The following is a 24,969-nucleotide window of genomic DNA, read 5'->3' as shown; positions in this document are numbered from 1 at the left end:
TTGACCACAGGGGGATTTTAAACATTTTTTCCTGGACTACAACATGCCGTAGATATTCATTAAAATTGTTCTGATTCTTTATTATTATTCAGTAACACTTTACAATAAGGCTCCATTAGTTAACATTAGTTAATTCATTAGTTAAACTGACTATGAAAAACACATTTAAAACATTTATTAGTCTTGTATGTTTGTTTCAAAATGTAATAATACATTATTAAAATCAAAACCTGTCTGTCTGTCTGTCTGTCTGTCGATCCGTCGGTCGGAAGAAAAAGTTGTATCTCCTGTTCTTTACTCCTTTATTTTAGTTAAATATTTGATATAATTATTAGTTATGGTTTTAATAATTAATATAATAATAACAGGTGCCATTGTTTATTTATAGCTTTAATTTTCTATAATAACACAGTGATGCTTGGGCTTAATGTTCATTGTTTGATGGTTTGTTTGGGGTTTCTTTGCTTGCTTTACTTTTAGCTGATTGTTTAACAAGATTGCACGCATCTGTTTACCAAACACAGAGAACCATAACAGTAAATATTTTGATGAGCACATTTTCTCTTTCTCAGCACAGCCTTCATTTATTTGCGTTATTTTTCTTTAGGCATTAGTGAATTTGTTGGCACATTGGAATGTGCGGAAAACTCTGCAAATACAAAGATAAAGTCCCAGTGGATTGTTTCAGTATCACTTTGGCATTAAAAAAGAGTAAGCGTCTTACGGTGTTCTGACTCACTTAGATGCAGTGATAACAGCCCATGATACAATCTGTTTACTCTGATGACTGTGCTTGAGGAATTTAGTTGTAACCAAACAGGATATACATGAAAACATCTAAAGAACTTCTTTTCTATAGTTTAGGCCTTTTCATTATGACGAAGAAGAGTCTGACATGCATGTTTGTGGAATGTAGGGTCGGGTCAAATGGGAAGTGGGTAAAATTAGTCTGTGCTGTACACATGCCTGAGTGTTTGTCTCTTTGAATAGATGTTTAAGTGTGCGTCAAGCGTGGCCTCCTAATGACCTACTGTTTTCGGGATGAGCAAGCTTTGCACATCCTCTTTTGACTAACTCTGTCTTTATCTGCACATCATAGTTAGACAACTATTGTTTTACCATCATTGTTTACAGTTTAAATGTGACCTCTTTCTCAGTGCTGTGAGTTATTTTAGAAAAGGCTCCACGAATGATGCGTCAATGTAAAACCCACCATAATAAGGTCACATGAGTGGCGGTTTACATGAACCTTCCAATCTCACGCTGGGAAACATGCCGCTATCTTGGATTGACGCCACCTCTTTCCAAAATCACTGTGGCAGAATAACTGGCGCCTCGCTCCGCACTTGTCCAGATATTTTCTTTTGAAAATTTTAGTGAGTAGCGTCAGATTGCACAGTAGGAATGCTCTATATAAGGCTCGAGACTCCGCAGCGAGGTTGGAAACCCTTGTAGAAGACGACACGGTGACCTTCAGATCTCCTTACAGCGTGTTCTTCAGTATCGGAATGGTTGTGATGTTTGTGGGTTTTGGATATTTGGCATCCAGGGTCACTGTGTTTGTGTCACCAGCAGCCTTCACCGTAACCCTGACCTGCCCTAAAAATATCAGCACTCCATCAGCCTCATTCCTCCTGTCCATCTCTGTTTCTATGAAGTTCATCGCTCATGTGCTGATGCCTCTTGTGAAAAGATGCGTTGTGCATGCATATAATTAAGCAAAGTTAAAGGCATAGTTCACCCAAAAATGAAAATTCTCCTTCAAGTTGTAGGAATTTCTTTGACAAGTTTCACAGACAAGGCCTAGATTAAAATGCATGTTTGAGTCGTTTTAACTGAAAGCAACTTGCGCTGACATAGCTTAAAATATGTCAGTGTCATTGTTTTGTCTCAAGATGCACACCAGTATGTTTTTTTTCTAGGGCACGTTCATAAAAGCTACTTAGATGCCCTAATTGAACTAAGGCCTAATCCTGGCTTAGGCTGTGAAACCAGGCCTATGTGTTTTTGTCATGTTTATTTATTTATTCATTTTTTTTAAATATATTTTTATTTCAAATTTAGTTGTAGTAAATTTAGTATTTCAGCTTAATATTATTTTCAGTTAGTTGACAAGGAAACATTTCTAATTTTCTAACACATTTCTAATCATAAAGTTTTTTTTTTGTTGTTGTTGAAAGTTTAGGCTTTCATCTAATATTTATATTTTATTCTATATCAGCTTTGTTTCAAATAGCGCAAAAGATTTTTATTAGATTTGGTTTTAGTTAACAATGACAAAACTAGTCCCCTGAGACCAATTATTAGGCTGGGACTTTTTTGTAATTATTAGGTCAGGATTTAGTGAGGCCCCTCATTACAAGGCTTGGGACAACATTCCTGCTTGTCCCCCCTGACAATGGCTCTTCCCACATGCTGTCTGATTATAGTATAGTTGTCATTAATATTGTATACATTATAGTATGGAGATTATAGTTTTTATTAATATTTTATACATAGAGTTTATAGTATAGTTTTTATTCACATTTTGAAATAGTCTTTATTTTGATATTTTCAGTCTTCATTTTATTTTTAAAGTTTTGTTAATTTTATTGTGTGTTTTTGTCATATTTATTATTATTAGTTGTTGTTTTTTTTAAATATGTATATATAGTTTTTTATTAATTATTTCAATTTCTGATCTGACTATTTGCATGTGTGCTCTGTTTGCTTGTCTTAAATAATTGCTTGACTAGCTTGAGGCAGTGTTTATTTTATTAAGAAATACTCGAAGGATACCTACATGTAGATAACTATTCATTCTAATAATGTTCATATAATTTTGTAATTCATTTTTTCATTATCCTTACATCCTTCAACTGTGACTCTAAAATAACACATACTCTATCAATTTTTTAAAACATTGTCTCAATCAGTGGTTCTCAACTGATTTGGCCATGGTACCCACCAGTTGAGACCATTCGAGAAACACTGATCTTAATAAATTGGCAGCCACATAGAACAAACTGTGCAGTTGTGATTGTCATTGTTGATCAGTGTAATATTGACAAACTCTATTTCAAACAGAGATTGACACACACTGTTATGATTCACAGAAAACAGAATACGTTGACCTCAGAATAACCCTCAAGACTGATCGTTGGATGTACAAGCACATCTGTACCCTGTAACGTATTAAATGAAACACTTTTAAACTTCTAAATTTCAATTTTGGCCTTTCACATTCATACCAGCACCCTGCAGGACACAGCATGAGGATAGCAACCAGAGATAACAAACACACTCACGATAGGCGTTCGGCCCAGTTTCCAGTCTTCGCTGTAACACTTCTGCTCAGAAGCTCTAGCCTGATTCAGATGAGCTACATGAGGACATGACTGATAAACGGCCAGGAGGAGCTCCCCCTTCATGGGCTGATTTGCATTTTACTAGAGCCCTATGATTTACGCAATGCGTAAAAAGTGGACAGAATCGCGGAATCCAATCATAAAAATGGAATTTACTGTATAATGCGGAATGTCATGGAATTGACCCTTCGCAGGGAGTTTGATTGACAGGTGATCTAACCAATCATAACGCCGAATCCGCCGTTATGTCCGACAAGGCAGTCGGGAGTTAGTAGATTACATCGGTGGACTTGAACCTGAAAAATGGTGTGTATTGACGTCTTTCCGCGGTTGAAACAACATACTTTCTGATGTTCTTTAATGTTTATTTGATGCTCTAAATTAACTAGTAGGAAGAGATGATCTGTTCACGAGCCGCTTGAACTGAGGAGCTACAGCGATCTTTCACGCCACAAAATGGTATTTATTGTTTAAATTTCTTTAAAAATTACAATATTCGAAATTTGAGAGTTTGCTTTATTTCGAAAGTAACCTTCTCTGTCTTGTCTGTCGACGCGTTGTCAGTGTCCTCTTTGCTCCGTGATGTATTTTTCACTGCGTGAGAACATGATGTGTGGCGTGAGAGCGACATGGCTTGTCGGACATAGCAACAGTAACTAAAGGGGGCGGGTCTTTGCAAACGGTCAATTTGGCAAATTTTAGGGGAACAAATCAAAAGTAGTGCTGTACACTTATTCAGAACGGGATATGGACTAGTGTCTGAGAAGATTGCAAAAAGAATATGAAGTCCACATGTTCTACAAATGAGTGGGGCAGTTTCATCTACAACATATTCAAGTACGCGTGACGCTCAGTATCTGCCATTTCACTATATTTCACCGTTTCTTGTGAAAAAAAATATTTCTCATATCATATACACAGAAACTCAAAGGTCTTCATTACAACCCATCAAAATAAAAGTTGGTTTAACTTTTAAAAACTGTGACTGAAATATATTACTATTGTACAGTAGAATGTACTTCTCAATGTAATAATAATAATAAATATAGCTGCAAGCAGCAATTAAGGGGCCCGGGCGCAAAGAAGGCACAATAAGAGGCTGTTCACACAGAACACGTTTTTCTATTCCGATGCGCTACTTTTCCATTGTTTTCCATTGTAAACGCGCTAGACAGCTTTGTCTCACGATTTTAGACGTGTTCTGTTTGAACGAGCCCTGAGTCATACCAACATGGCTGGGAGCATCAGACCAACTGCAACAATGAGAAATTAACGACATATTAAGATGATTTTAGGCAAAATGGCTGAAAAATTATAAATACATTCACTGGTAATATGATTTAATAGTTTATCACTTTCGACCAGTAGGTGGCCCTGTGACCAAACTGATGTGGTGTGGTCAGAGTAAGGTGACAATGACATGTGCAAAGTTTGGTGTCAATATGCCAAAGCATTGCAGAGATACAGCCTCAGAGTCGTTTTGGCGTCATGCAATCAACTTTGTTGATGCGGTATACAAAAACGGTTTCGTCTATCGACACAAAATCCATAACTTTTTGCCGTCATGGTCTGATGATGATACGATTTGATTTTGGTGAAAATCAGCAAACGGTCTAGAAGGAGTTTGAAAAAGTAGGTTTTTAAAGAAAATCTAATTTTTTCAATTAATTAGACATGTTTTTGATTACTAAAATTAGAACGAATGAAGAAAAAATAGAATTTGGGTAAAAATATATTTCATAAGGCCCTCTTTTACATGATTTTTCTTCAATGACCGTCTCTCTCGCCATTTAACATGCCTCTGGCTGCATAGTAGGCAATTATCGGTTATAGTGGTGTTGCTATTCTGAGATGCTTAGTCTGTGTGTGTGTGTGTGTGTGTGTGTGTGTGTGTGTGTATAACGTTTCAACATCCAATGCCAGAAACCTGTTCAGGGTATCGTTTACTTCACATAGCAGAAGTGGACTCAGTTAAGTGAGGTGTCATCCCTTCGGTAATGACACGGAAGCTGGGATGGCATCGGTAGCTGTCGTATTATTAGCGGAAGGAGTGGCGCTAGAAGAATTTGTCTCATCTCTCGTAGCCGTTTGGACGTGTTTTTATGACTGACACCCCTCAATGTCAGCCTTTCCTGCTGCTTGAAAAAATTCAGTGTGATATACAGATGAGCCTGGTCCATCCACACATCCAAATAAAGATTTATCCCACACCACGGATTAGATGTGCCAGCCTTCTCTTGCCCTACTACAGAACACCGGATCCCCGTCTGAGATGCACGCTGACCCTCTTTACGATCATCAATTAGATGTAGTTGACACAGTTGCAGTTAAAGCCTCATAACCGGATGGTAAAAGTTGGGCATGGTTTAGTTTCACTCACTAGTTGGTGATGGAGGAAAAACGGCTTGATTTGTTTCTCTTTGAAGATGAAACGGCGCTTTAAATGAGTCGGAACAGAACAGGGTCATCTGATTTAGGACACGGAAAGTGGATGTGGACTTGGGTAATGTGCTTTTTTTTCTGTGCTTTGATCTTGATTTATTGTCTAATAGAAGTGTCACTATGGATCTCGACTTTCTGAAGTGTTTCCTAAGAACATGCCAAAGTATTAGGCCTGTTTTTCTATCTATTTTTAAGCTTTGGTATCCATGTTCTTTTGCTGACACTTTTCCATACTTTCTGACTGTTGAATATTTTAGAGTGGTTAGAGACAACTTTTAATAAGACATGAACATGGCAGTGGAGCGTAGATTTAATGCGTTAGTTTCTGAGAACAGTGCTGATTCACTTTATGTCAACCGATCAGGACATAGTGCATAGGAGGGAAGTAGGATCATATGATGTCGGCTGACAAAATTGTTTCAGAAGCAGAGCAAGTAAATAAATTTTCAATAATGTGCATATATAAATCGTGCATACTAAGATCAGGAACATGCATTATTAAAGTAAATAAAAAAGCCCTTCTATTAGTTTGGAGTCGAAAAGATTTTTAAATGTTTTTGAAAGAAGTCTCTTATTCTCACCAAGGCTGCATTTATTTGATCAAAATTGCAGTAAAAACAGCAGTAATATTCAAACATATTATTACAATTTAAAATGATGGTTTTCTATTTCAGTGTATTTTATAATGTTATTTATTTGATGCAAAGCTGAATTTTCAGCATCATTACTCCAGTCTTCAGTGTCACATGATCATTCAGAAATCATTCTAATATGCTGATTTGATTCTCAAGAAACATTTCTTATTATTAGCAATGTTGAAAACAGTCGTGTTGCTTAATATTTTGTGAAAAAAAAGTTTTTTTTTTCAGGATTCTTTAATAGAATAGAAAGTTCAAAAGAACAGCATTTATTTGAATATAGAAATCTTGTGTTACATTATAACTGTCTTTACTGTCTCCTTTGATCAATTTAATGCATCCTTGCTAAATAATTTTTTTCAAGAAATAAAATCGATTCCAAACTTTTAAACAGAAGTGTATGATTTTAAACTAGATGTTTTTTTTCCCCTCTAGATTAATGCTGTTACATTTATCACACTGTACTATAACTGTTTTAAGCATTAATTGTACAGTTTCATAATTCTTTATGGGCTGTTAGGTGCTAAAATAGGAAATGTCTTTTATTTAAGGAAACGTGCAGAAAGGGGGAAATGTTTTATTACAGGAGGAACCATATGGAAAGTGACAGTGAATTTCAAGGAGACTCTTAATCATGTGCTAATAGTCTGCTCACAGCTCTAGCCGAAGTACTCTGAATTCACAGAGGAACGCAGGTTATTTCTCTGAGCTTGTTATAAGTCATGGTATATGCAAAGAGGACTGTGTGTGGTGTCGAAAATACATTTATATTAAATTGCACTGTACAAATGTGAAGGGCATTTGCGGCCATTTCCATCACACAATGATTTATCTGCACTTAAAGGTGCTGGTTTTTTTTTTGTTTGTTTTTTTACCACTGTATCACTGAAATAGTACTGCAACTAACGGTTATTTTGATAATTGATTAATCTGTTGATTATTTAATCGGATGAAAAATTCTTAAAAATGTATATTTTAAATTTAAAAAATTAATTACATTTAAAGGTGCAATATGTAATTTTGCAGTAAAATATCCAAAAACCACTAGGCCAGTGTTATATATTTTGTTCACTTGAGTACTTACAATATCCCAAATGTTTCCAACTATTTGTAAATCTTGCAATTTTAACCAAGGCTCCGGGACGTGTGAGGAGTCGCCTGTCAATTGCGTCATACCCGCGTTACCCTCGGTTTACGGTTTTATTTTGTAGAAACCATGGAAACACCAAAGACGCATTAACATATTTCATGTTTTAATAGACAAGGGAACAACTGTTTTGATATATTTATAGACAGAAAACCAATTGTTGTTATATAGCTCAACACGTTTAGTCTTATTGTTTAAATCTAATTTTCTTGATTTTTTGCGAGTACCATGCTTTACCATGCCTCAGAGAAAAACACTATTTTGTGAAGTAGCTAACATAGCATAATCAGATGCAGCTTTATTTTTAGTAACAGTAATACAGCATTTTCTCCATCATACAATACGTTTTAAAATTAATTGCATGCCATTTATCAACACAAGCCATCCAGCATTTAATGTGATATTCTAAAATCGATCTAGCTTACTGCAGTGTGTCTCAAACAAGTGTATCACAGCAGCCACCGAGCGAACGCACAGAGTAACGTTTTAACATCATTTTCAACATGTATCTAATATAATAAACAGAGCTGTTACCTCATACTCATGACCAGAAAAGCGGAAGCAGCGCTGGCGACTGTGGCATAATAAAAGTTTCGCTGCTCGCAGCGTGTGTTGCGCAATCGCTCTAGCGGCCTCGTTTAGCTCCCACAACACTCGGCCCTGCTCTGCTTCGTACTACAGTAACGTTAATAATCGCATCCATGAACATGATTTTTGCCCGAGTCTTATCCCGATTATTTTCCACCGGCTGTGAGGTGAAGACCACATGTCCCAAGATTCCGCACTCAAACTTGGCGTCATCAAGCTACGCCTTTGTTTTGAATGGGCCTCTAGCGGACAGAAAATTTTACATATTGCACCTTTAATCCATTATTTAAAAAAAATATTCCACATCCTGCCCAATGTTGTCCTCCAAACAATGTGTAATATAAAGGCTATGAAAACAAATATAGTGAATGTATCTACGTAGGCTATGCTATACACTATGTGTAAAAAAAGGGTTAAAAATATACATTACATTATAAAACAAAAAACAACTGATTGCTTACCATTTTAAAGTTAAAATGACAATCCCCCTGAAGGACATCAAAACAAGATGTTGTGGGGGTCAAAGAAAGTAAGCTTTACCTGTAAATATGAAGATGCATTTCTAGCTCAGACTGATTTTATATTGTTTATACCATAACCCTGAAATGGGTCATACCATTAACATTACCTGAGCACTGAGCAGTTGAATTAAATACGCTGTAAAACCGCTGACATTGAGGGACTTGCATTTATTGCATGGATGAATGTGTTTAAAATGAATATACACAGTTCAGTTGAATGATAACATCTGCCCTCTTTAATGCTGTTAAAGTGAAGGTACAAAGCAAACTGTTTGCTGAAAATTTTCCTTTTTTCTCTTTGAATATTTCTGTTTCACAGAAATACTCCACATTATGGAAGTAAAACGGGTTGATAACATAAATGAACATTAGGCTACATCACAAAGAGGAAGTGTTTTATTCTACTACTTAAAGTCAGCATGAAATGGAAGCTGTGATAGCCTTTTCTTCCCTGTTCTGACATATATCTGAGTCAACTGCTTCTCTAACAAGAAAAACTGTTGTTTACTAATGCTGTGACTTCATGTGAGTGACGGGTCGTCCTGCCCTCATGCTGAAAAAACCTCATCAGAAAAGAGATGTTGCTGCAAGAGGGAGGGGGAAGTTATTTTGATAAAGGATTATGAGGGCACATGAATTAAAAAAACAGATAAATCATATATAATAAATACCACAATATTCAATAAAAAATAAGAACTGTCCATTTTGATTTCATGGTGACTTGTGCTAACAAACCATATTTCATATTTGGAGTGTCAGTTGTAAGTATTTCTTTTTATATAAGTATTTATTCTTCCAAAAGCCAAACTGTATGATTTCTTTATTACATTTTCAGCGTCACTCCACAGAGTAGGTTGTCTAAGAATCTAGATTACAAAGACTTTCTTTTTCCATCCATTGTTGGAGTTGTTCTCTGGGACAGTTAGTGCTTTATTTTGGAGTACTGCCTGTCCAGTGGAGCAAACAAAGAGCATCAGTTTGTGCTGCTTTCTCTAGAAGTGTGAGCACTTGCTTACTCTATTTTTACACCCCAGTGTTCTGAGAAAAGAGTGACTGTGCTCCAGTAAGTGTCCTGTGTTGGGGATTCATTGTTTTCTCATCGGAATGATGTCAAGGCCTTTTTGCTTTTTGGTCACATGTTAGTGTCAGTGCTGATAATACAAATGAACCACTTGTATCATGTTTGTCATAGAGCAGCTTGCTTGATTACACAATGTTGCTGTTATTGTAATAAATGACCACATTTCTGTGGTGCTAGCAACGTCAAGGTTATGGGTTTGGTTCTTAAGAAATAAATGAACGCATAGTGTTCAGTGTTAGTTGCTTCAGATCAAAGTGTCTGCCAGATGCATGAATGTAAATGTAAGTTTATAATATGTAAGGCTTCAGCTAACAACTAATTTGATCTTCATTGATTAATCTGTTGATTATTCCTTCAATTAATCAGATATTTCACATCTGGCCCAGTGCTCTTTTTAAAAAAAAAACTGTGTGCAAGTTGCAAATGAATAAAGGTTACAGTATTGTAATTGATTTAAAAAAAAAAAAAAAAAAAAAAATCTGTTGCTGGCTGAATAACTTTTTTTTAAAATCATTAAATATTATGTATGTGATCAGATGGGGTCAGTAAAGTTTTTCTTTTTAAAGAAATACTTTAATTTCGCAAGGACGCATTAAATTGATCAAAAGTTACAGTAAAGAGATTTATAATGTTACAAAAGATTCCTCTTTTCAAATGAAAACTGTTCTTTTGAACTTAACACTCCTAAAAAACATTATCACGGTTTCCACAAAAATATTAAGCACAACTTTTTTCAACATTGATAAAAATAAGAAATGTTTCTTGAGCACCAATGATTTCTGAAGGATCATGTGACACTGAAGACTGGAGAATGATGCTGAAAATTCAGCTTTGATCACAGGAATAAATTACATTTTAAAATATATTCAAATAGAAGACAGTTATTTTAAATTGTAATAATATTTTACAATATTAATGTTTACTGTATTTTTAATCAAATAAATGCAGCCTTTGTGAGCATAGAAGACATTCAAAACATTAAAAAAAACCTTACCAACCCCAAACCTTTGAAAGGTAATGTGCATCATAAATGTATATGTACATAAAATTTATCGAATTTTTGAAGTAACATCTGAATTCATAATCATTAATTATCTGTGTCTGATGTGAAAATGTCTTGGCCTGTATATTTAAATAGTACAGCAAATATGTGCGGTCTTCTGAATCTGTTTGAGAGAGGTGAAATTAACATCTTCTTGGCCAGGTCAAGCATGTTAGAGTGTGTGTTTTAGCTGCTGTCATTATCATCTTTAGGGGTCGTGCTAGTATGGACTCTGACAGCAGGAGATTGTTAGTGGCCGTAAAACTCTCTAATCTTCTTTTCACCGCTAACAGAGACCATGTCAAGAGTGCCTGGTTCATGATCTTTTATTGTCTTACCTGAAATTCCCATCATGCTGTGTTACTCACATGACACATTATATTTACAAACCCAGCCATAGAAGTTCATTTCTGTCGGATTTGAGTGACATCATCAAGAGAATGCAGGGATGAGATCAGATCAGAGAGCGTTACTTTCCACCATTTCCTCATTTAGTCAGTCTCGTTTTGCTGTCCATAGGTGCTTAAATCAGTAACCGAGAAAGTGCTGCTTCTTGAAATGTATCATGGTGTAAGAAGGAATAATCAATAGTTTTACAGTGTCGCAACATAAATTTGTGAGGGGTTTCGGGTTTGTATCCCATTTTATCCTGATCTAAATGCAATAAGCCATAATTTGTTCTGAGACATAAATAGTAGTGATGCACTAACATTTCAGCAACTGAAAATATTTGTCCAAAAATGAATCTTCGGTTTTGGCCGAAACATGTTTAAATGTCACTTTTAGTCTATACTGTTCTCAAGAGATGCATAAACAAACTTCAATAAACATTATTTGTATCGCACCTCCCATTCAATAATTGAAATAAGCTTTGTGCTTTGTTACTTTTGATATGAAACAAAGTCTGGACTTTCAGATTCTGACAATCTGAAGAGAAGGAGCATTTTGCTATATGCACTTTTCATATTCATTATATTTTTACTTGACCTGTTGTCTTCATTGTTTCATGTATGTTTAAATATTATCTGCATGAAAACAAGTTTCCATTACAGTTTAAATGTTTATTAGGGCTGCAACTAATGATTATTTTGATAATCGATTAGTTGGCTGATTATCGAATAAAAAGACCAATGTTCTATTTTATTTTACTTTACTGACAAAACGCACTATTCCACATCCTGTCCAATGCTGTCTTTCAAACAAACGTGCCAACTGAATGCTATGAAAACAGTGAATACATCTATATCTATGCTATTTGCAAAAGAGCTGTAAAGCAAAACGTTTAAATCCCTCCATTAAAAATAAAGATAATAATAAAGAAAAAACAAAAACTTAGTGTTTACAGATAAGAGTTACTATAATGACACTATAGTTACTGTGATTTCTTTATCCTGTAAATGTAAGAAACATCTAATATTTATATTCAATTACACGCTGTTATCCATTTACAGTTACCACTCTCATAAAATACATGAATTACATGTTGACTTTTAAACCTAAATTTAACGTCCAACAACAGATATTTCAGCAAAATGAATATTTTTGCGCTGAATTCCTGAGTCTTCCTCTCTAATGCAGCCCGTCTGTTTGATGCGCATGCCTGCGCCGGCTCTCATTCAGTAAAGTTTGAAGTTAACGCAGACTGTCAGGACGAGCCTTCATGCAAAATGGAAATACTTGTGTGAATTTGTAACACTTACAGATAAGGATATAACCATAAAACAAAAGTTTTGCGATGAGGAAACATTAAAGAGCACACGCATTTGTCAAGGCGCCTGACTGGGCAAGCCATGTTAAACATTACGCTAATGCATTAGCTTGAAGCTTAAAATAAAGAATTCTCATGTTTTGGGCAGCTTGGATCATGTACCTTTCCCACTGCAGCTCACTCTGTTTCCTCCACTATTTTTAGATGCATTTTGTCCATAGAAATGCGTTATTCAGTGCCGTAATTTGACGCGACTGGCAGAAGTTTTCCATGCACGGTGGGCAGACGCGACTAATCGATAATGACATTCGTTGTCGAAGATTTTCATTTTTAAGTTGTTTATATTTTAACACTGAATTGGAGTAGAAACTGTTATATTAATAATATCATGTATAATAATTTTACCTTTACTAATAGATAGCATAAAGACTTACATGCTAAGAATGCAAATGCAAGTAGAAGGTAAAGCTTTAAAAAAAAAAAAAAAAAAAAAAAAACGTTGCAAAGTTTCCAGCAGTGCGCAATGTTGAAATATTAAAGTGAACACTGTTGTCCTGCGGACCGCTGCAGTCTCTTAGGATTTCTTAGGAGTGAATGTGTGTGTGTATATGCTAATATTGTACTCACTCCATCTGTATACCTAAATATGTAGGTATTGATCTGTGTGTGTGTGTGTGTGTGTGTGTGTGTGTGTGTGTGTGTGTGTGTAAATTTAGGCCAGTTGTGTATTAGGATTACATAAGAAGAGGAGCCGGCAGAATCGTAGCGAGAGAAAGAGAGAGAGCGAGCGCAGACATGAAAACGGTGCTGTGCCGAAAGTGGGCACGCGCCGTGCAGTCGTTCAGGACTCGCCGTGGCTCCGTGAGTCTTATTTATAGTCCCTCTCTCTCTCTCCCTCTCTCTCCGGGTGCCTAATCTTCTCCGCCTCAGAGCTTAATTAGATTGGAGGTCGGGTGGCCATGGGGAGAGATGAGTGTGAACTGGCTCCCCTTTGGTTGCTGCGTGCGCCTGCAGAGAGCCCAGAGATGGAGGCGGCGCGGAGGGGCGCGAATCGAGGTGCGGGGGGAGTCCGAGGAGCTAAGGAACAGCTTCATCATCTTCTTCTCACCCAGGCATGCGTCATGCCTGCTCAAACTGCTGGTGGGGATGGGAAAAAAGGCGCTCGCGGTGGCTTGATCCTCCAGGGATAAACCCTTCCATCAGCTGCCACCTTAGAGAGAAGATTGTCTTGTTTCTACCCCCCTTTCCTAGATCCCGCAGTAGAGATCTCGTGGCTTGATTTGTACAGAGTTGGTTTGTATCGCGTTAGTGGGCGTGTTTTGTGATTGTGAAGTTTTTGTTGTGAATATCGTGATGTTTTGTGTTGTATGTTAGCCTAGCGTTTGGGTTTGTGGCTTGTTTGTTCTTGGGGAAAGTTCTGGCGTTGATGTTGCTTGTGTACTTTTGAAATAAAACTTTGAGAACGAATGATAATGATTGTGAAGCGTGTGGAACGTTAAACCGCCGATTGAATGTTTAATTGCAACATAACGAAGCATCCTACTTGACGTGCATGTGCAATAATGAGCTGGTAATGCAGGTGCAGGTGTGTGTGTGTGTGTGTGTGTGTGTGTGTGGACTTCACTGGCTCCTGTCGCATAGCGTAGCTTTTGCTGGCAGCGGCTGCACTGCCTCTGTTGATCCATCTGCCGTGCTGTTTAAACTCTTTCTCTGTCTGGGATTTCTGCTTCGGTCATTACTGTGAGAGGCAGAGGGGAGCAGGTGTTTGGGTCTCTGTATCCCTCAGGTGTGAGGTGTATTTTTAGAGTGACTGGCATAATGGTGTGTGAGAATTGATGTGCGTGTGTGTGGGCTGGGTGATGTGTTGAATATTCACAGTGGTTTAGCAATGAAGTTAAGCAGGATTATGAATATTGCAATTATTTAAATGTGCTCTTTGTCAAGTTTACTAATGCCATTAGACTAATTTCAAAATCCACCTTGTCTCACAACTCGCAAATATGAGAGTGTTAAGACAGATGTTTTAATAGATCTTTTAAAATTAATTAGCAAAATTGGCATTATAGTTTGTAAGTTAAGTTAATATTTGTGAATCTGTTCAAACTGTCAGTTTAAATCAATTCAAAACTTTACTTCAATGATTAATTACTTCTTGTGGCAAGTGTTTTAGTAAAATATGTAAACTTTATGCTGTTTATTACTATGTATCGTTATATTGGTGCAAAATAATTAGATATTTAATGCTGTCAAAAGTACCAACGGCGATACCAAGTAGGTACTGAAATTTAAAAAATATGACGCTTTGTGCGCTGTTGAGCGGATTCATAAACACCTCTGATTGGCCATTGTGTTCACACCCTCAACATATATTGTCTATGATTGGCTACAATGATCAACACTTCAAAAGAATGTTGTAAATAGACATCAATGACGCTCTTTACTGAGCGCTTACACAGATACACACAGAGCGTTTGAAAGCAGGCGTCTATCAGCGGACCAGTCCTGCTTTCAAACTCTCCCGCGTTCAAAATGCTTTTAAATTCAAACACTTCTATGTGCTTTCAAATGCTCCCATGTGTTGATCATTGTAGCCAATCACAGACATATATGTTGAGCGCGTGAACACAATGGCCAATCAGAGGTGTTTACGAATCCGCTCAACAGCGCTCAAAGCATCACATTTTTAAAATTTCAGTACTGACTTGGTATCGCGGTACTTTTGACACTAATTTAATGTTTCTCGTATTCATTTAGTTTAGAAAAAATGCCTTGATTATTTTTAAATAGATGTGTTTTAGTTGGTACATTAACCCTTAAACAGGCAACGTGTACCACCGGATACATACTAAATAATTTTTCATCCAAATTCTGTTATCATCAAAGTTGAGTCTGTTTGGAGTACGTGGGTCACATGGTTAAAGTTTTCTGTGCTCGTTTTGTCACTTTGACCTAAAGCCAACATGTCCGCCCATGGTGCAATGACCAGTACAGGGAGCCCAGTTTACCTTGAGACACCTTTTTTTATACTCTAATAGGGAAACGTATCCTTGGAGATACAACTCATAAAATCCAAACTACATCAAATATTTCAAAAATTCCTTTGGATATGTTTTACTTAAGTCCAGATGATATAAAAAGTGACATGAAATGATTTTTTGCTGATCATTTTCCACTCTTGCCTGTTTAAGGGTTAAGCAATTGTAATCTACTTAATCTACTCTGAAGATCCTTTTAAGCCATTTCAGAGAAAATGTACGTGTGTGCGTGTGTGCTTTTTCTCTGAAATGGCTTAAGTTAAAAGGCTTCTTTCATACCAAGTGGATATTTATAAATACTATATTATACTTTATTTTATCTATACCAGCACTAGTTTGTAAAATTGCTGTGTAATTACTGGGAGTATTATTCTTTGTGCATTGGCATTGTGATGTTTTGTGAACTTGTTGGTCTTTTTATATCGTTCACCTGCCCCCGACTGAAGATTTTCCTAGTTGACTGTTAACTAGGGCTGAACGATTTTGGAAAATAATCTAATTGCGATTAATTTTACCAATATTGTGATTGCGATTTAATATGCGATTATTTTTTAAGCTCTTTATCTTCTGTATTATTCAACAAAGATAAGCAATAAATCTCTCACGATTTGATTAAATTCCGATTCTGGGAGTCACAGTCCGATTTCAAAATGATTCTTGATCTTTTTTCTTATTGATTAGTCTATCAATAAAACTTTTTTATTATTTAAATGTAATTATAAGTACTTTTTAAAATAATTACACATTAAAATTTTTATTTAAAACAATTTCCTGTTAAGAATTTTAAATAAACTAATATAAAACAGGGCTTAGATTAAGCCAGGATTAGACCTTAGTTTAATTAGGACTAGCTTTTATAAATGTGCCTTAGAAAATAACATTACTGGTCTGCATCTTGAGGCAAAACACGGCACTGATATATTTTAAGACATGTCAGTGCAAGTTGCCTTCAGTTAAAACAGCTCAAACATTTATTTTAGTCTGGAACTAGGCTTAAGCCTTGTCTGTGAAACTGAGGAAAAGCCAGTAAATAATAAAGAGGAGGAAAAAAAACAACAAAAAAAACAAAAACAAATTACAAGCAGTAAACAAAGAGTGCTTTCAGTATTTAAGAGTATCTGAACATTTTCCTTTCAAGAGCTGTACGTGATCTTTCTCTTTCTCAGCTTTACTGTTGTTTATTATGATGACATCATATCTAATAAGCTGCATTCACACTAATGCGCAGATCTCTTTTGAAATATAAGATGTGGTTTGTCCTGTCTGTTTGATCCCTTAAGACATAACTGACTGTTTACATTAATTTCGCATCATAAAAGCATTTTGAGATGCAAGTACATTTAACCACTTAAACGGAGTCGCGCACAGCCCGCATGCGCGAGCACACTTCACAAACCGCGCGTCAGCATTTGAAATTGACATAACAACATAACTGAGGCAGCGTTCGTAGAGCATTTGTAAGGAAAATACCGGCGGACGAGACGACACACTGCAAGAGTAAGCAAAGCACGTGTTTCTCACATCGCATCCTGTGCAATGAAGCGCGCGAATGTCCTTGTAGCCCGTGTGTGTGTGTGTGTGTGTGTGTGAGCAATTGGAAGCGAGCAGAATAAGTTTCTAAGCACACGCAGCGCCATCGCGCATCTGTGGTTAAAAACTATTTTCTAAGAATTCTAAGAGCTTATTTTCTAAGAATTCAGCAGCCCAAAGTCAATTATTCCGCTTATACTATGGTTACCACACCTCAAGACACTGTTCCGATATTGTATTTCAAGACATTTGTCAAGTTTTTGTCTTTAAAAGACTCTTGTGTGTGGGACTAATTTCTTACACATCTCATCCCAAGCCTCCGTTGCTAATTCCAAAACGTCATTTCAGAACTAGTAACAGAGGCTTGAGCCTTGATAGCAGACTAATATCATTGATATGGTTATTAACGCAGTTGTATGGAACTGCAATGCGGTCAAGACCTACCTAGAACTACTTTAGCCGTGCGTTTCCCTGAAAATAATTGCAGACCTTAAAGAGCGTTGGTCAACCAATCAGATTCAAGCATTCAACAGCCCCGTAGTATAAGTTAAACAAGTTCTGCAGTAAGCCCAATACTAATTTAGCTTACACACACTCACTTCCACTCAAAGACTTGGATATGCGGCTAATATTAGTGCACATTTATCTAGGTTCAAGTTAACGTTAGAGTGAGCGGCCATGTAAAGTGGCTATACGTTAGGCTACTACTTAAATTTTTAAAATAATAAGTCATGTTTGAAGTCACTTGTCACTTTTTTGTGGTCATTCTTTTCCGTCTTGAAATGTTCCCACACTTTGGATTTTCTGCCCAACATTTTACCGCATGGACCAGCTGTGTTAAAGATCTGTCACTGCGTGACATCACCAATTCCTGTGGAGTTTTTTTTCTGCAACTAACTGACTAAAATTTAGTCAACCAAGTCTCTTCTCGTCGACTATTAGGGGGCAGCCCAAAAAATTGTTGATAGACAGATATGTTGTTCTGGCCAATTAATGAGCCAATTTGATATTACCAGCCTGATCTTGATCATGTCGGTTTGGCTGATTTACAGATGTATTTGTTCATTCTTGTATCAAAAACCCACCAATAGCCTTGTCAATAGATAGTAAACATTTTCAGTGAATTGTGTAAAATAACTCGGTTTGATTTTAGTTTTTATAAACATTGCATTTGTCATCATTAAGTTTTATAAGTATTCTAATTGACCACCCCACTCTCTAGATATCAGCATTGGCCATTAAAAAACCCTGTATTGGCTGACCACTAATAAATATCAATTAGGACTTCTCTATCATATAGAGGTCTTTTTTCATTATACAATGCCTTTGCTTTTGCTCCTGCTCCTGTCTTCTGTTGATAAGTGTGGCGGCCGATTTACTGCTCTAGTGGGTATGTGGGTGTAGTGTGTGTGTTTGTGTGTGTGTGTGTGTGTGCGCCACATACTCTTCCTCCTTGTCACACGTCTAACCTGTTGTATCTGCTTGTGTGGACAGGCTGTTCAGACATGTTAACATGACTAGCTGCGATTTGCAGGTTGAGTTTACATGCTGTCCCAGCACCCCTGCTCACCCCGGACTGTGTGGTGTGGACGGCTTCACGCTGATGGGCCTGTCGACAGGAAACAGCGTTGCAGACACATTTCAGCTTATTGGGAACAGCAGGGTCCTCCTCACAAGCTGCTTACGGGGTCCCGTCCCTCTGAGACTGAGCCGAGCCGGAGAGAGAGGAGAGTCTTGACCTTGTTGTGAGGAGTTTACTAAGTAAGACTGGAGGGTTTTTTAGGTTAGTTCTCAGGAGAGATGGGTGACAGCTTCCTGTGGAGACGTCTTAAGCATAGCAATCAGGATTTTTATTTTTGTATTTTTGGGCTTGGATTTGCATTATTGGACAGATGGAGATGGAATTTTATTTTATTAATTTGAAGAGGGAGATCAGGCTTGAACCTGTGTCGGCAGCATGAGAACCAAGGCTCAACATTTCTGGAACGTGCAATAGGAGTTTTTCAATGCATTTAGACAGAAACCCAGGTATATGAAGCTTTTAAGGACCCTCATGTCATTCTAAACCTGTTACTTTCTTTCTTTTGTAGAAATTGAAATGTTTTGCAGAATATCCTGATCGCTCTTTTCAATGCAGTACAGTGATGACGTAGGCCAAACTGGAAGTTAGCTTCACCCTGGTTACCTCATCAGAAACCCGATAGGATTTTTCTCTTTGGCTTTTGGATTATTATAGAACAGCTCTGTGAACAAAGGCACAGATCTATAAATCTATTTTTCTAGAGGTGTGTTTTTTTAAAAGTTGAACTTCTTTTAACTTGAGAGCCGCGTGTTTATAACACTGCGTCATATACGAAATGCTGCAAAAGATGTGAGCGCAACAGTCAAAAACGTCAGTCTAGCGCAAGTTTACATAGAAAAACAATGGAAAATCAGCGCAGTGGAATGCAAAAAAATGCGTTCTCTGTGAAAATGAACTAGACACAAACTTTTTCCTTAAAGTTTGAGTTAGAATACTTTGCAAGAGTGCAGTTATAAACGCAAGGGTTATATTGAGTTATTAGATGAGTTTTCTGTTTGCGTGATAACGTTTAATTTTCCTAACAACCTCTTTAGTCCTATTTAGCCACTTTTTTGCAACCGCCATTTTCAAGACAAAAAAAAGCTTTAATTAAATAACTAGGGGTTGTTACCGATGTATTTTACATGAGAATATCTTGAGCTTGTGCTACAGACCTTATTTCAGTCATTAAACCAAAAACATATAAAAAAAAACTCAAGAAGATGGAACCGGAAGTGCTAACATGCTCATATCCATTTTTGGCCTACAAAAATACATCATACCTGCAGCACTCTAAAAGGATGTGGCCTGTCCAACTCTAACAATGACTTTATAAATGTTATAATAGCAGCCCATATGATTCAATTTCTCTAAATAACTCCTCCGAAGTCATACAATGGCTGAATATGACCAAACTGAAATGTACATTTTTATTGGCTGAAAACCTTCCCCACCTCCACAGCTCTCAAATCTCATTTGTGTGAGTTCAGATAAGCTTTGATGTCAGTAAAGATCATCCTAAAACCAATGATATTTCTTGTCATTGACATCAAAACTGGTGCAGAAGAAAGAAAGACACATTTAGAACAACATGAGGGTGAATTTTTGTTTTTGTGGAGAACTGTTACTTTAATAATGCACTTTTGTTCATTAACTTGGTCGGACAAACTAGATTAAGAGTAAATACTCATAATTGTTGTTTGCTAAGCCCTTGCGGGGCCTGTCTTTTGATTTAGGATGCGAGCAGCTTTGTAATTTTCCTTTTCGCTATGAAACTGTCCATCATTTTCCAGAACAAGAAGGTGAATGCTTTGTAAAAGTAGCTTGAACTGCCTTCAAATGATGCAGCATCTTTAGCTCTCTCGCTATCTGTCTTTCTCATCACTGTCTTATGAACAATATCTCCACTAGCCACCCACAGAAAGCAGCCCAGCACAGGAGGAGAGGAGGAGAGCTGTCTTAGCTTATCAGCATCAGGCCCTTTATTTACTTTATCTCTGTGGATTAGTTTTATTTGCTGCATAGCGCACTATCCGAGCGCTTGTGGAGAGCCCAACAAATGCACATGTCCACACTAATTGTGTGCTTCCGTAGTAGTTTGAGGGCAGATATCTGCAGGCAGAATCCTCCAATTAGAGCCGCACGCCAGCGGGGACTGCTGAGAATGAGGGGAAGTGTGTGTTTGTAAGGAAAAGCTAAAGGGAAGTGCAGAAAATGAAAATGAAAACCAAAACATGTTTGAGTTAAACATAAAACATTTTGTCCTTAGTTTTAGCGTCAAAGTGATGTCATACCTGATCCGTGCTGTGATTGGCCAGCCCTGGTTCTTTTAAAGGAACAATATCACCAGATAAAGCATTGATAACTTAAATTAAATAACAAATTATACAACTACTATAAGGATATCCAACCTTACCCTTGACATACAGTATACTCACGTTAAGCGATATGTACAATATACCAAATCTTAACTGCTGTCGAAACTGTAACTGTCGAAAAATGTAAACTATATTTTCAGCCAGCGTTAAAGTTAGATGTATACTTTACCTGCATACATATATATCCAACTTTATTCATAAACAGTACACTCACACAAAGTTATATATACTATATAGCAAATCTCATCTGCCTTATTTTTTATTTTAAGAAAATATATCTGTATTAAATACAGAAAATATACCTGTATTATCCCCCAGCTATTTCTATAAAGTTGGATATGTTACTATATATAAATATATCTGCATACATACAGTATACTTGCATAGGATGATATATACTATATAGCATATCTCAACTGTTTGATTTGTTGCAAAATGTAAATTATATTATTGCCCAGCTCTAATCTTCTAAATGAATAAAACTTAAGAAAATGAATAAAAAATAAATAAGAACGGTAAAAGAATTTCTAGGTCTGAATATAGCCTATAGTTGTGAAGTAGTCCATTTAAAATAATATTTGCAAATAATATTTTATTTAAAAAATATGCATTTTTTTTTTTTTTGTGAAAAAATGTAAAAAAAAAAAAAACATTGTCTCATCACATTCAGTTATGAATGACATCATTTAAATGATAGCACATTTTCAATTCAAAATAGAGAAATTCCATAAAAAATGTTGAGTATTTTACATCACTGTATGTTACTGTGGGTCGTTAAACATATCAGTTGTAAAATAGTTGTTAAATATTCAGTGTTTAGCTACTTACTGTATATTTACCACACACGCACTCTTTCACTGTAAAAACTAAAAGCGTTGTGTTGGAATTCATACTCGCCTTCAGTGAATAGTAAGCCCCGCCTTCTTTGATCTGATTGGCCATCATTTTGACATTGACGAGCGCTGTTAGACAGCAGAGGCAGACCAGCCTAAAAATGTAACTTTTTATACTGTCTGTTATCCTAACAGTGGTGTGTAATGGAGAGCAGCATGAAGAAATATCAAATATCGATGGTGGTTACGGTCCTGCATTGTATGAATTAACATAATGAATTTCTGAAGCTGCATTGAAACTGTGTATTGCGAAAAGCGCTATTTAAATAAAATTGATTCAACTTGACATGGAAGGGAGAAACGTTTAATGGAAGTAGAATCAGGTGTAGATTAGGATATTGTTTAGTCCAAACAGATTTCTTATTTAATTAAAGCCGACTATTTTAAGAAGCTTTAACCGGACCTACTGTCAAAGTCGCAGTGGTTTAACCTTGTGTCGGCATGGTTTAGTTGAGGTTGAGTTGAACTGTGTCTGCTTTCCTGTTAATCATCAATATCGATGAGCACGTCTGTCTGTTTTGTGGAACAAACACACCCTTGAGCTGTGTGTGTGTGTGTGTGTGTGTGTGTGTATGTGAGTGTTTATCAGGCTGGTTGTTTATATGTGTCAAAAAGAGAGATATACAGACTCTGGTGTCACTCACAGTGTTTAAGGCCATCGGCTTACATAGGCTTCAGTCCTCATATGTGTATTACTCATTCTTAAAAATAAAGAAATGATGCTTTCGTCCAAGTGAGCTGTGGAAATGCCAGGCCCATCCTTCATACACACTCTCCTGCCTTATGTGGTAGACCCTCATTTTGATGCAGTGACGTATCTGGTCATACCAAATAATGGGGTGTTCACTGGGTGTTCACAGGTATTTCTGGATTATACTATAGAGCTGGGGAGGGGGGGTCTTCATTTATTGATTGATGATTAATATTCATTTTCATAATCTCATTTTAAGGAATATACTGGGTTATTTACAATGTAACAGTGAAGTGTGTTATTTGGTGCAGATAAAAATAAAATATGTTAAAAAGTTTGGGGTCGGTTTGATTTTAAAAATGTTTTTTTAAAGAAGTGTCTTGCTTAACAAGACCGCATTTATTAAATCAAGTGCATAAAAAACAGTAATATTGTGAAATATTATTACAATTTAAAATAATTGTTTCCGTTTTAATGTATTTTAAGATGTAATTTATTCCTGTGATTACTCCAGTCTTCAGTGTCACATGATCTTTCAGAAATCATTCTAATATCCTGATTTGCTGTTCAAGAAATGTTTCTTCTTATTATTATTAATGTTGAAAACAGTTGTACTGCTTAATATTTTTTTGAAAACCGTGATGCATTTTTTTCAGGATTATTAGATGAATAGAAAGTTCCAAAGAACTGCATTTATTTGAAATAGAAATCATTTGCAACATTTTAAATGTCTTTTAAATGTCACTTTTGATCTTGCTGAATAATATTAACAATAATATTAATTTCTTTTTTTTTTTTTTAAAAAAGAACTTGCTGATCCCAAACCTTTGAACAGTAGTATTAATAAAAAAATTAACATTAAAAATTTTATTTTTAACATTAAAAAAATGACACACTTCACCTTTAAACTGTGCAGATAGAATCTGTGGCATGCTGTTGATTAGAGAAAATTACATAAAGTACAGTAATTTTGACACAACCTTAAGTTTGTAAAAATCAATGAAAGAAAAAATATTTTTTGAGATGGCTTTATTTTAGGAGGAAGAACTGCTGCTTATGTGTGTCCAAAATAATTGCCACAGATACTGTCATGCTTAAGTTGTACTTGACCAGGAATATTCCTTTAATATTGTGTGTGCATCCATGTAATTATGAAATAATTAGTTCAGGACATTTCATTTAGGACCAGTTTGTGTATAGAACACTCAACCCTACATGTCACGCCGCACAGCATACTGGCATTAGTGACACCTGACTGGTGATTAATGGTGGTTTCTTTCTCTTTTCCATGCAGGGCTCAGGAATGGAGGAGACGATTTGGGAGCAGTACACTGTGACTCTACAGCGGGTATGAAACTCTTTTACATTAACCTACTCAAACTAACGCACACCCTAGCTTACCCACTTCAGGTTTTAGAGTTGCATGTTTAGAAATGTTGCAGAGCGGCATGGCTGTGAACAACAAATTTCATGTTTGTAACCAAGCTGCACAGTTGGATGGCCCTCTTAACAAACAGACCTGAGCGAACCTCCTGCAGTAGCCAGACCCTCTAACACACAACAATACCCCAGATGCCCTCAAGCTCAAGATCCAAACTCACCATCACCAATGTGCTGGTTCTAGGACAATATAATCTTTGATTATGATTATATCTGACTATTAACATTGACCAGTCTACTGTTTGGGGTCTGTAAGATTTTTTTTAATGTTTTTGAAAGATGTCTCTAATGCTCGCCAAGGCTGCGTTTATCTAATCAAAATAGAGTAAAACAGTAATATTGTGAAATATTATTACAATTTAAAATACCTGTTTTCTATTTGAATATATTTAAAAGTGTAATTTATTCCTGTGATGCAAAGCTGAATTTTCAGCATCATTACATACATCAGTCTTCAGTGTCACATGATCCTTCAGAAATCATTCTAATATGCTGATTTGGTGCTCAAGAAGCATTTCTTATTATTATCAATGTTGAAAACAGTTAAAACCCTGATACAATTTTTTTTTTTTTTTATACTGGAGATGCTCACTCTTGCTATTTATTGCAGTTAATTTTAGTAAATGAACAGTGTGAACAGTTTCTTGTTACCTTCATAATTATATCCATATGGACACGTGCATGTATACATGAACAGTGGATTTTCCAAATAAGGTGTTTGCATGAGACATAATTGTCCATGTGCATATAAACAACTTATAGATAACTTATCAGCATCAAAACATGTTGTGCTTGTGTTCTTCTTGTAGAAGTGCTTCAGCCTGTAAGATGAAGTTACCCCTCCCCCTCTCTTCCCATCTTCTCCTTCCTTCCTCCCATTTCTCTTTCCTCCAACATCAGGCACAACAGGATGTGCATCTTTTATCT

At 36.3% G+C, this 24,969-nt stretch overlaps 1 protein-coding gene across 3 annotated transcripts in view; it reads left to right on the top strand.

The window, feature by feature from the left end:
- The window catches only part of LOC127517995 (tight junction protein ZO-2), a 73,212-nt gene that overhangs the window by 12,275 nt on the left and 35,968 nt on the right, over positions 1-24,969 (top strand). For 2 of the 3 annotated variants that reach the window (XM_051904253.1, XM_051904254.1), the window contains exon 2: positions 23,897-23,950. In XM_051904253.1, the coding sequence (XP_051760213.1) occupies positions 23,897-23,950 (54 nt within the window). Of the gene's footprint in view, positions 1-21,831; positions 22,772-23,896; positions 23,951-24,969 lie in introns of those variants that run through there. The other variant, XM_051904252.1, reaches the window with a different exon arrangement.

The sequence above is a fragment of the Ctenopharyngodon idella genome, chromosome 8 (genome assembly GCF_019924925.1).
Source record: "Ctenopharyngodon idella isolate HZGC_01 chromosome 8, HZGC01, whole genome shotgun sequence".
Lineage (NCBI taxonomy): Eukaryota > Metazoa > Chordata > Actinopteri > Cypriniformes > Xenocyprididae > Ctenopharyngodon > Ctenopharyngodon idella.
This window is presented reverse-complemented; position numbering and strand designations above follow the sequence as displayed.